This window comes from Erinaceus europaeus, chromosome 1 (genome assembly GCF_950295315.1).
Source record: "Erinaceus europaeus chromosome 1, mEriEur2.1, whole genome shotgun sequence".
Lineage (NCBI taxonomy): Eukaryota > Metazoa > Chordata > Mammalia > Eulipotyphla > Erinaceidae > Erinaceus > Erinaceus europaeus.
In genome coordinates this window covers 23,821,888-23,834,271 of record NC_080162.1, presented here as the reverse complement: position 1 = coordinate 23,834,271, position 12,384 = coordinate 23,821,888, and the positions used below count along the sequence as shown (strand labels likewise).

Here is a 12,384-nt window from a genome sequence, read left to right as displayed (position 1 = left end):
CTTCTGGAATGAGTGTGTGTGTGTGTGTGTGTGTGTGTGTGTGTGTGTGTGTGTGCCACGTGCACACACGTGCGAGTTTCAGCCCATGACAACCTGTGAGATAGTCTGTGAGTGTGTGATTTATTCATCTTCAATGCTGTAAGCTATTGTCCTTACCCCTACAAGCTCCCTAGTGACAGTAGGACATCAACTCCCCTATGGAGGCATGACCTAGTCCCCAAGGCAGTGCCCACTGTCTACCCAGATCCTAGACCACCAGTTAGCTGGCCCAAGTCAGCAGAGACCCAGTGGGGAGGTTCCAAGACACTCCCCAGTGGCCCTGAGCTGCTAACCCTACCCTGGAGAATTAAGCCTACAAACTGAAGTTATTGAGTTATTTCAAAATTGCTTCCTATCTCGGAGACATCAAAACTTATAATAGAGGGATCGAAGATAGAGTAATGGTTATGCAAAAAATTCTGCTGATATCATTGATCACAACAAATCTATATCCAAACCTCAAGTCATTAAGGTAGAGAAGTCAACTCTAGGGCTCAGGAGATAGCATAATGGTAATGCAAAAAAGATTTCATGCCTGCAGCACCAAAGGCCCCAGGGTCAGTAGCCAATACCACTAAAAGCTAGATCTGAGCAGTGCTCTGGTAAGAAAAGAAAGGAGAGAAAGAAAGAAAGAAAGAAAGAAAGAAAGAAAGAAAGAAAGAAAGAAGACAAACACGGGGGGGTGTTAGTGATGTTGGTGGTGGTGGTGGTGCATCTGGTTGAGCACACATGTTACATACAATACACAAGGACCTGGGTTCAAGCCTCTAGTGCCTATCTACAGGGGGAAAGCTTTGCAAGTGATGAAGCAGTACTGCAGGTCTCTTTCTATCTCTCCTATCTCCCCTACCCTCTCAATTTCTAGCTGTCTCTATCTAATTATCAATAAAGATAATTAAAAGAAAAAGAAAAAAAACTTAAAAAAAAGACAAACACAAAACACTAACTTACAATAGAGTTTGAGCTCTTCGAGCACCTTAAGCTAATACAGCTCTGACCAGAAGTGAAGAACCCTGGCACTGAATACTGAACGAAGTCCTACAATGTAAAACACAGAGGGTTTCTTCACAGACCAGCCCCAAGTTGGAGCAACAGGACAGGAGAAAATGAGCTTGAGCCAATCTACCCTAACTAGGTGTCCAAGACACAAAGCTTCCTCAGATGACAGAAAACTGGGTCCCCACCCTCCAGTCTCTATCTTCAATGTCAGACTGAGCCACCAGGAGACCACCCACTGCCCACTGAGCCAGGGTGATGGGAGACTCACTCAGATGGGCAGGGCTGAACTGCAAGCCCAGACAGGCTTTGCTCCCACATGCTTCTCTCGCCTCCAGCCTCGAGGTCCAGCAGCACAAACCCAGGCCAGCAATGGGTAGCAGTGGGTCTGTCCTCTGCCTTTTGAGACTCCCAAAGTCAAGGAGGAGGAGGAGGAGCTGGGCAGGGAAGGGGCAGGAAGGAGGGAGTTGGAGAAGGCAGCTGGGAAGCCAGGTATAACCACAGGAGTCTAGCCTCCCAGATGTTTGTTGGCCTGTGGCATCAGGGGAGGTAAGCTGGGAATGGCTTATTTATTTTCCATGCTTTTCCCACAAATCCCTTTTAGAGTTCTCTGTAACCCCAATAATAAATTTCCCAGGGCCCAGAGAAACCCACAGTCACTCAGCACACAGTCATCTTTGTTGAAGGGGGTGGGGAGTAGGAGAGGCGCTTGAGGGAGAAGAGGCACAGAGAGGGAGGAGCAGGCGAGGGAACAGAAACTTCTGAGGCACAGAGACTCCCAAGGCCCACACACCCCAGGGGATATAGAAGAGGGGTGTGTGTATGGGGTGGGGTGGGGGGTTTTCTAGAACAACCAGCCAGATCTGGGCGATGGAGTGGAAAGCTAACTGTGCACAGAGCAGACAACCAGCTGTGGGACTCACAAGCTCAGGACAGGAAAAGCAGCACTTTGTCATCTGTTGAGGATCAGAGAAGAAAAGGTAGACAGGACTTTGTTTAAAGACTGAGGAGACCTGTCTTCCTCTCTCCTGTGTGACTGTATGAAAGACAGAGCCCTCTCTAAGTTTTTCCTCCCTGCTATGCCTGCCACCCTCCCCACTTTCTGGCTTCCCAACAGAAGCACTCTCAATCCTCCCCTGGTTCGCCCTTCATCTAATCACACTCCCAGGAGGCTCCATGTGTCACGCTGGGATGGAGAGGAGCCAGGGGCACAAAGATGAATGGTTCCTGTCCCTGTCCCTGTCCTAGTGGGGCAGCTTCTCCCCACATCCAGTCTCCTAACATCTATCCTAGACAGGTGTCCACAAGGCAGGAGAGGCGGGGAGGGAAGTTCAGCGCAGTGGAGGCCCTGGGAACTCACCCAGGGGGGGCTTCCTGCAGAAGGTGTGCAGGGGCCAGCTAGGCTATGCTCATCTTTTATTATTATTATTATATTATAATAATATAATATTATTATAATACTATATTCACTTTTGGTTTACGTATTTGTCACTGCTGGGATGCACTGCTTTAGGTCAATTTTTTCAGATAAAAAGAGAGAAAGATGGCAACCAGGGAACTAGTTCAACTAGTAGAACATTGGACTCGAATGCCTAAGATCTCAGGTTTGATCCCCAACACTGCATGTATCAGAGCAGTGCTCTGGTGTTCCTTTCTCATTCATTTTTCTCTCTTCTCCCTCTCTCTCCCTCTCCCTCTCTCTCTCTCTCTCTCTCTCACACACACACACACACACACACCCCACTCTCTTACCTGAAACTTTTTCACATGTACCAAATAAACCTTTAAAAAGAGAGAGAGGAAAAGAGGAGAGAGGGAAAGCTACCACTATACCAAGACTTCTCCTCCATTGTGGTGGGGCCAGGCTTGAACTTTGAGCAGAACAAAGCAAAGGCACCATTCAAGTGAGCTGTCCTGCCAGCCCAGTGCTCAATCTTCTCTAGCTGTTCCTGGCAGCAGCTTTCTCCATACGATAGAAACCTGTCTCTGCAAACTTTAGGAATCCCATCTCTCTTTCTAAAGCCTCTAGTGGGCACAGCAGTGAGGACCCTGCCCCAACAGTTGGAACCCCTTTCAGCCCAGTGTGAGAGTAGCAGTCTTTGGATTACCAAGTAGCTTGAAAATAGTCACCCAGGTCTAAGAGCCTGTCTGCAGGGGTGGTAAGACAGCATAGCAGGCAGCCCCTAGTTTTGTGGCCTTAGGAATCCATGACAGCTGTCTGAGCAGTACAGATAACAACCACCACTGTGTCTCCATGGGACATGTGTGAGCCATGCGGTGAGTGCATGCATAGCAACCCCATGGCCGCTCCAGCTCTCATAAGGACCCCACATCTTTGATGACCCCAGCTCTGCACTGTATACACTGGGGGGTGGGGTGAAGGGGCCATGACATGACACTCTTCATTCACCAGGTGACAGATGACAGGAGGTGGCAGGCAGGTAAGAAGTGATTCCACTGGGTAATAGATTTCTACTCCAGTAAGAGTGAGAAGGAAAAGGACTGCAGTCACCTACGTGAAGATGGTTACCTGGCGATTTCCTCCAAACCAAGGTATGTTACAAGTGACCATTCTAATCCCACTTTCCAGATAAACAGCAAGTCATCTTAGTGAAATTACTGTGGTATCTCCCTGCATTCACTCCCAAACCCCCACTGTTTCCTCATACTCAGGGAGGCTCTAGCAGCCTGGTGTCATTTGTCCTTTGATTCCCATGTCCCATGATGTATCATAGGCTGGGCACAGTGTGTGGAAAAAGGACCATAGTCAGAGGCCCCAGGACCTGTGAGTAAGTACATCAGTGTTGCTTCCTTGTTGCTATGGAGAACCAGCAGGGATCTTAGAGACAGACTAACATGGTAGAGACAGCACAGGTTCTGGAGTCAGACTGTGTCTACTACATTCAAAGAAAGCCTGCTTTTGTCTTTTTGGAAAAGTTACTTACATGGTCTGGGAGATGGCACAGTGGATAAAGCATTAAAGATTCTCAAGCATGAGAGCCCGAGTAATCCCCAGCAGCACATGTACCAGACTGGTGTCTGGTTCTTTCTCCTTCTCCTCCTATCTTTCTCATTAATAATAACAATAATAAATCTTTTTTAAAAAAGCTACTTAGCTTGTGTCAGTCTCAATTTCCAAATCTGTAGAATGGCAATAAAATGCTAAACTTGTGGGACTGTAAACGCTTAATGAGGTGATGTACATAAAACACTCCTGATTCAGTCATTCAGTAGCTGGGCTATAGGGGGATGATGCCAGTAGCACATTAGACTTGCAAGTGTCAGGGATCCCACGTTCAATCACTGATACCACTATAAGCCAGAGATAAACAGTCCTTTGGTCTCTCTCTTTCTCTCTCTCTCTCATTAAAATAAATCTTTAAAAATCAGGAACAACCATGATGCCAACCTGGCTTCCTGGGCAGAAGACCCCACCAATGTGTCCTGGAGCCCTGCCTCCCCAGATCCCCGCCCCCCTAGGGAAGGAGAGAGACAGGCTGGGAGTATGGATCGACCTGTCAATACCCATGTCCAGCGGAGAAGCAATTACAGAAGCCAGACCTTCCACCTTCTACACCCCATAATGATCCTGGGTCCATACTCCCAGAGGGATAAAGAGTAGGAAAGCTATCAAGGGAGAGGACTGGATATGGAGTTCTGGTGGTGGAAATGTACCCTCCCTTTTTTTTTTTTTTTTTAAGATTTTGTTTATTTATTCATGAGAAAGATAGGAGGAGAGAAAGAACCAGACATCACTCTGGCACATGTGCTGCCGGGGATTGAACTCAGGACCTCATGCTTGAGAGTCCGATGCTTTATCCACTGCGCCACCTCCCGGACCATGGAAATGTACCCCTTTTATCCTATAATCTTGTCAATATTTCTATTTTATAAGTAAAAATTAAAAAAAAAAGAAAGAAAAACACCATAAACAGTGGCCTGGGAGGTGGTGCAATGGATAGAGCATTGGGCTCTCAAATATGACGTCCTTATTTTGATCCCTGACATCACATGTCCTAGAGTAAAGGTTTGGTTCTCCCCTCCCTCCATAAATAAATAATTCTTTAAAAAACAGTAACAAAACCCCCAATTATTCAATAATTTAGGTGGAAAGGGGAAAGGTATTCATAACAGCATTCCATATGAAACAGAGGTGGTCAAGTCCAGATCACTGTATTCTGCATCTGAGGTCACAGACCATCAAATGTCTGAGTCCAGGTGGTGGCACAGTTAATAAAAGCAGTATATTGTCAAGCCTGAGGTCCTTGGCATTGAACGGGCCTGAGTGAAGCACTAGTTCTCTTTCTCTCCCAATCCTCCTCCTCTTTCATATTAATATATAAATGAATCTAAAATAAAAAAATGTCCAGAATGCACACTGAATGTGGTGTCACAAAGGAGCAAGGGCAGGAAATGTCACATGTCTTTGTGATTACATGACCAGGCTGCCCCCACATCCTTGCACCCTCTCAGTCCCAAGTCAGGAAGGAATCAACCCCAAGACTGTTTGCAATCCCTGTTCCAGGAACATGAGATGTTTTGCTCCTCTGGGAACTGCATGGCAGCTGGCACAGAGGAATCTACTCTGGTGCTCAGTAGAGGGACTGTGATGGCCTCTCCACGTGCTGCCACCATGGAGAGAAACCCCTGCTGAACCCTTGGTGAGACCCAGGTGCAGTCAGACCAGCAGGAGCCTGAAGAAACACTCCATATTATCTCCTAACTGCCCATCTGCTTGGCCAGATGCAAAAGTGGAAACTTCTGCTTGTTCCCCTTAAGGAAGCTGATGTCAAAGATGAGCCTCAAGTCTCTGATGCCAGGCCAGAGGACACGACAGAATATGCAACCAGGTTCCTAACACATCAGGCAGGGCTCCCTAAACCACTCAGGGTCCCTCCTCTGTGGGAAGACCAATTCCAACCTAGTGGAGGGCCGCCAGGCTTTGCTCATAGTGCATCCTTACCAAATAATAATAGCAATCAGTGCCATCATCCATCCAACTTTATTAGTGAATGTCCCGCCTGTGCCAGCCAGTCTGCGCAAGACAATACATTCTGGTGCATCCCAGAACAGACACGACTTGAGATGCAATGGAAATAAGAAGGGCTGTAAGTCCACCCTTGTTTCTCCATGACCTTGGAGTCTCAAAATAGCCCCAGGGGTGCAATCCCCTCTGCCTGTCGCCCTGAAGGCCCCTCGGAGGAAGCACATCCGCCTGGGGAAGGTCTGAGCTCCCTCCGAAGGCCGCCACCCAGCTGTCCATCACAGCATCCGCCAGCCGGCCCGCCTTTCTCTCGGGGCTCCGGGACCCGGGCTCGAAGTCTCGGCATCACTGCCCCCTCCTCTCCGCGAGCCTCGCCTCCGGAAGGGCTGCGCACACCCAGACACATTGCCGCGTTTCCACACCCCACTCGCTCCCGGAGACAGCGCCCGGGCAGAGGCTGTCTCCCCCTCCCCACTTCTCGGGGTCGCGCCCAAACGTCCCAGAGACAAGGCAGTAGTCCCTCCCCTGCCCATCGTTTTGGGGGGCTCGTCACTGGGGGCGCGGGGCTGGAAGCAGACAAAGACCCTGGCTGTATATGGGGGCAGGAGGACGCGTCAGCTAGGAAGGGCGCCCCCAGAGACCGTAGCTTTCTGCCCGAGGCGTGCGCGCTGCGAGCCGAGTCGATGTGGCAGCTGCGGCTCTCCCGGTGCAGGGCAGCTGGGAGCTGGGAGCTGAAGGTGCCCAGCCCGCAACTCACTCTCACTCTCTCTCTGCCTGCAAAGTTTGGCGCGCCACCCCCAGGCCGGGAAATGGGGGGCGCACGCACGGGCCGCCTCCCCAGGCCCCGGAGGCGGTTCCGGGAAACAAACGACCTACTTACCCCGGCCGCCAAGCCACCTCCGACTGGGCGAGGGAGGCGGCGAACCCCACTCTCCGCGGCTCCCCGGGGTCCGGCGCGGGCAGCATCCGCTCGCGACTTGTCCCGCCGTGGGACGCGCCGGGCAGGAGGGGCCTCGGCTCCCGGGCTCCGGGTTCCCAGCGCTGCGCCCTCCCTGGGGCGGCGGCGGGTTCGCACGCGGGGCGGGAAGCGGCGCCAGGCGGGCGGCGAGCAGCGCGGAGAGCCGGCGGGTGAGCGGTCCTGCTCGGGCCGAGCCGGCTAGCGGCCCGTGGCGGCGGCGGATTCCTGAACCGCGTCCAAGGCGCCCGGGGAGCCCTTGCCGCCGCCGCCACCTCCTCTCCTCCTCCTCCTTACCCTCCTCTTCCTCACCCCACCCAGCTCCCACCCCCGCGCGCCCAGCAACTTGGTAGCGGTAGGCGAAGTTGGCGCAGCCCAGACCGCGCCGGCCGGGCCCCGGAGTGAAAGGAGGAGGGTGAGAGGGAGGAGCCGAGGGGGAGGCGGTCGCCCCCGCCCCCGCCCCCGGGGAGCCGGGCGCTCCAGGACCCCCCTGGCGGCCTTTGTTCCGGGCGGCGCACCTCAGGGCGACCCTCACCGGAGGACGGCTTGGGGCGGCTCCAGTCCTACCCCGCTCTCCCTGGGGGGCTGGAAGGCGCTTGCGGGCCCGGGGTAGCTTGGGGGGGGGGGGAGGAGAGGCAACGTGGAGATCCTGGGGGCTGCACCCCACCAGAACGCCTCTACTCCATTCTATTCCAACCGACCGAGACCCCTGTGGCTCTGCGGGTTACTCATCCGTGAGGTGTGTGGAATCTGCTCTTCCTCCCCAGGGGAGGGTCCAAATGAGAGTCCTCCAGATTTCCGCGCACCAGAGCACCCTCTCTTTGAGCAGTCCTGGTCATCCACGCGCCCTTCCTTCTGTGTCTTCTTCCATCGCGACAAGTCCAGGGCTCGCCAAAGCAGAAGTTGTAAGAAGAAAGTAGTTTCCACTCTGGACGGCCTCGCGGATTGCAATCACCTTCCTTGCTCCGGGCAGCAGGCGGCTCCAGAGAGGGGCTGCCAGTGGGTGCGGCCGGGCACCGACCCCTTTCCACGCGCGGGGCTAGGCCTGGCCAGGCCGCGCTGGCCCTCCCAGGGATGGCTAACGGGCTCAGCAATGAACGGTAGACTTGGCCTCCAAATTACTTACCATAAACTTTGATTCTGCCTTCTGAGTTTTCCTGAAGTGAGCTCTCTCGTGCTGGCACTTCATGTGATAATCTAGAGCTTTGACAAGATGAGTGCTTTCCTGTAAAAGGAAAAATAGGAAAAATAAAATAAAATAAAATAAAATAAAAACTAAAATAGACTCAACATCTATACTTTCTCAGTGGCGCCCGTCATTTATAGAGTGAAACCGAAATAAAAATGAGCAGATCAGCCTAGAGGTGACTCACCTGGTAGATCACACACTTTACTATGTACAAAGACTGTCTCTAACCTTCTATCTAAAGAACAACAACAACAAAACTGGCCACTGGGAAAAAATGATGGTGACATAAATAATACTGGTGGGGGGAAAAAAAACCAACTAGGCAGGACCCAGAACTTCCCAGGATCTGGTCTGCAAAGATGAAGGAAGTCAGAGCTCCCTGCTCCAGAGCCACCAGAGCTTGACACCATGATGACTGCAGGGTGGAAGAGTGCTCACTACGGACTATTTGGTGGCACTGTGGTGTCTCTTAAGCAGAAAAAGAAACTTACATTTCTGTGATCTGCTCTAGAGCACCAGAGAAGGTGAAAATTTGGACTCTTGCTCACCTCCTGGACAGGCTATCTGAATCCCTCCTCCACAGGGCCTACAATGCCGGCTGCCCCTCACCCACTTCAGTGGGGGACCAGTCTGCATACTTGCCAACAGCGTTCAGAGCTGGTGTCTTTGCCCATGAATTCATCAAGACTCCATCACCTCTTTCCCAAAGGGAGGGCCTCTGTTTCAGATTAAAGAAAAATCTGTCTGGAACCTGCATGCAAGTGGCACCTACTACTGGCCTTTTAAGGCTGTCCTTCCTGCTGGACATAAGGAGTCCTGGGATTTACTGTCAGAACTTTGTGATGGACCTCAGGGGGTATAAAAAAGGAAACCTTGAACCTTGTCACCACTAGATAATAAAAACAAGACTCTGTTACATGAAATAGGAGGTAGGGAAGGGAAGCAGAAGTTAACACTGAGAAATTCTATGTTTGCCTATTATTTATTTATTTATTTCACCAGAGCACTGCTCAGCTCTGATTTACAGTGCTTCAGGGATTAGACCCGGGACCCCAGAGTCTCAGGAATGAAAGAAAGTCTGTTGCACAAAGTTTTGTGCTATCTCCCCAGTGTTTTGTTTCACTTTCTTTTTATCCAAGCACCAGGCACAGACTGTGAGGTGAAGGTTGAACCCTGACTTGTATAGATGATAAAAGGCTTTCTAGGTGAAGACCAGCAATTGAAAGAGGGTAGAGTGCATGCCTTACCATGTACATAGCCCTGAGTTGTCTCTACGTCCAGTACAGAGTAAAGTTCAATGATAAGCCTGAGAGAAGGTATGAAAGATGAATGAGGTAGGGAGGACCATGTCAGAGACAAGGCAACTTTATTTCTGAGTCTCCAAAATTTATACAGAAAGCAAGCAGTTCTACACAATACAAGATTACACAAGATAGTTCTACACACTACAAGATTACACAAGGTATCATGGTTTACTGGCAGTTAGTTAAAGATCAATCAATTACAGTAAAGATCAATTGGTTATGGTAAAGATCAAGCGATTACTGGATTTTCCTCTCCTCCTCTAATGATTTACTTACAAAATTATTTTTTTTACACTTGCTATGTTCCCATTACTATTGTCCTATATGTAGCTAGTTCCAGGAATATGATCAACTGAGCATAACAGTAAAACAGGGGAGTGGTTACTGGATTTGCTTATTTTCACACACTATACTATGATCATTCAGCAGTCGACTATTGTAGCTTAAGATTAATGTGTCCTGCCAGAATTAGCAGAGCACGAACAGGAGCAGCTACATACCACCAAGTCCACATCAGCTAGCCAGGCATGAACAATAATAGGGGAATTTGCAGAGCACAGCCAAAGGTCATAGTGTACCTATGTTGCCCCTCCCAGCTATCCCCCTTCTTGGGATGCCTGAGAGGTTTACCTTGAACGCTGCTCCCAACACTGAGTTTGAGCTCCAGCACAACACAAGAGCACTGTGAGTGGTATAGGGGAATCTATAGATGTTAGAGCAGTGGTGTAGTGTCTCTCTAAATAAGAAACACGGGGGGGGGGGGGAAACATGGGAGGCTGCTCATTCCCTGGCACTACATAAGAAATAAATCAATCAGGGAATCCTTGGATTCCAACATAGGTATGATGGGCCTAGAAGATCCCTTTCTCCACCATGATTGGTCATTTCCATCAGGAACATCATCATAAGTCCTCTTGTGAACCTCTCCAGGACCTTGCCCTCACTGCAGAGCAGCAATGGCGGGCTACCCTGCCGGGCTAGCTTCGAGGGCAGGAGACGACCAGGGACTCATGGCTGAATGGGACGCAGTTCAATCTTTATTGATAAGCAGGGATGCAGTGCAATCAATCAGTCTAATCTCTACTCATTAGAAGATCCTGTCCTTTATATCTCCTGAGGCGGAAGTGTCAGGTCGGAAGAGGAAATATGTAGGATAGGGGTGGGGAGAAGGAAAAAGCACATGCGTATCAAGCTTGCATCTAACCAGTGGGGATTAAACCAATGCCCTGTAGTCATGGCGGTTCTCAGGTAAAGCAGTGATTATGTAAATAGACCACAGCATTAAGCAATACAAGAGAACCTAACATGATGATCAAAACAGAAGAGGTCTTAGAAGCAGAATTAGAAGCAGACCAACACTACCCCACTCTCCCAAGGGAGACTGGGTCAGCCTACTCTGCCACTTGAGGAAGACTGGTCCTGAAATAAGTGCAGCCTAGAATTTTCCTAGCTGTGACCATGGACTGTGAGCTCAGACTGACAGGGATGCAGAAGTTATACAGCCTCCTGTGCTAAATATAAATATATATGGGTCCTAGGTCAGATCAATGGGGTTTACAGTTAATGGTATTTATATACTTTCTTCATATTTGGGAGATACTCTCTGCCCTAATCCAGCTTTCTAGTCCTATTATCAACTCTGACACTATCTTCCTAGACAATACTTTCAGCCCACTGGCAAGTTAGCTATCGGGCTTAGGCAAAAATCATTACGAACTTAGGCAAAAAAATCATTAAAGTCATGGGCACCTCGGAATATACCAAAAATAGACTTCCCAGTTTCTTCCCACATAAAGACCCTTAGATCTGCCTGCTCTATTCTTGCCTTTAGGTTCCTGATTATTAAACACTTTGTCCTGTTTGATATCTTACCATTCTTCAGCCACCAAGTTGCAGGCACTACCATGATGCCATTCTGACTTCCCTGGGGAGACAACCTCACCAATATGTCCTGGAACCTCACCTCCCCAGGGCCCTATCCCACTAGGGAAATACAGAAATAGAAATATGGGTCAACCTGGTAATGTCCATGTTCAGTTGAAAAGAAATTACAGAAGCCAGACCTTCTACCTTCTACATCCCATGAGGAATTTTGGTCCATAACCCAGAAGGATAAAGAATGGGGAAGTTTCCCATGGAGGGGATGGAATGCAGAATTCTGGTGGTGGGAATTGTATGGAATTGCACGGAACTGTATCCCTCTTATCCTACAATCTTGTTAATCATTATTAAATTACTAATAAAAATAAAATTAAAAATAAATAAGTAAAACTCTTCCCAAACTTAAAAAGAACTTTTAAAAAAATGAAAAAGGGGGAGTCAGGCAGTAGCACAGAGGGTTAAGTGCACGTGGTGTAAAGCACAGGACCAGCCTAAGGATCCTGGTTTGAGCTCCCGGCTCCCCACCTGCAGGTGAGTTGCTTCATAGGCAGTGAGGCAGGTCTGCAGGTGTCTATCTTTCTCTCCCCCTCTCTGCACTCCCCTCCTCTCTCCATTTCTCTCTGCCCTATCCAACAATGAAGACATCAATAAAAACAACAAGGGCAACAAGAGGGAATAAATAAATATTAAAAAGAATAAGTGAAAAAGGAGGGTGGGGGTAGATAGCTCCAGGGACAATCCCCCCACAGCACCATAAAGCAGAGCTGAGCAATGCTCTGGGGGAAAAAAAAAAAGGAACAGAAGAATGAAAGGGTCTTCGTTTCTTATCATGGCAATGATAGCCAATATTCAGGCTTCCAGTGAGTATATCTTGGGTGAAAAATGAAAGGTATAAAGTAAAGTTCTGATCCAGTACTTTGGGAATTTTAGTCCTAAAATCATTTCCAGACTCAACTTCTTCCCAAAAATCACTCTGCCAAGAGACTTGGTCTCATTTTTCTTTCCACCCTGCTTGAAAAGATTGAAAGAATTTTCC

General features: G+C 49.3%; 1 protein-coding gene across 4 annotated transcripts in view; it reads right to left on the bottom strand.

Moving 5' to 3' along the window:
• The window catches only part of CHST3 (carbohydrate sulfotransferase 3), a 59,196-nt gene extending 51,382 nt beyond the window's left edge, over nt 1-7,814 (bottom strand). For 2 of the 4 annotated variants that reach the window (XR_009552527.1, XM_007539428.3), the window contains exon 1: nt 6,900-7,277. Coding sequence is in view for 1 of the 4 variants with exons in the window: in XM_060201662.1 (XP_060057645.1) it covers nt 6,900-6,985 (86 nt within the window). In the remaining 3 variants the exon portion in view is untranslated. Of the gene's footprint in view, nt 1-6,899; nt 7,284-7,675 lie in introns of those variants that run through there. The other 2 variants (XM_060201615.1, XM_060201662.1) reach the window with 2 other exon arrangements.
• Between the last annotated feature and the right edge of the window lie 4,570 nt (nt 7,815-12,384).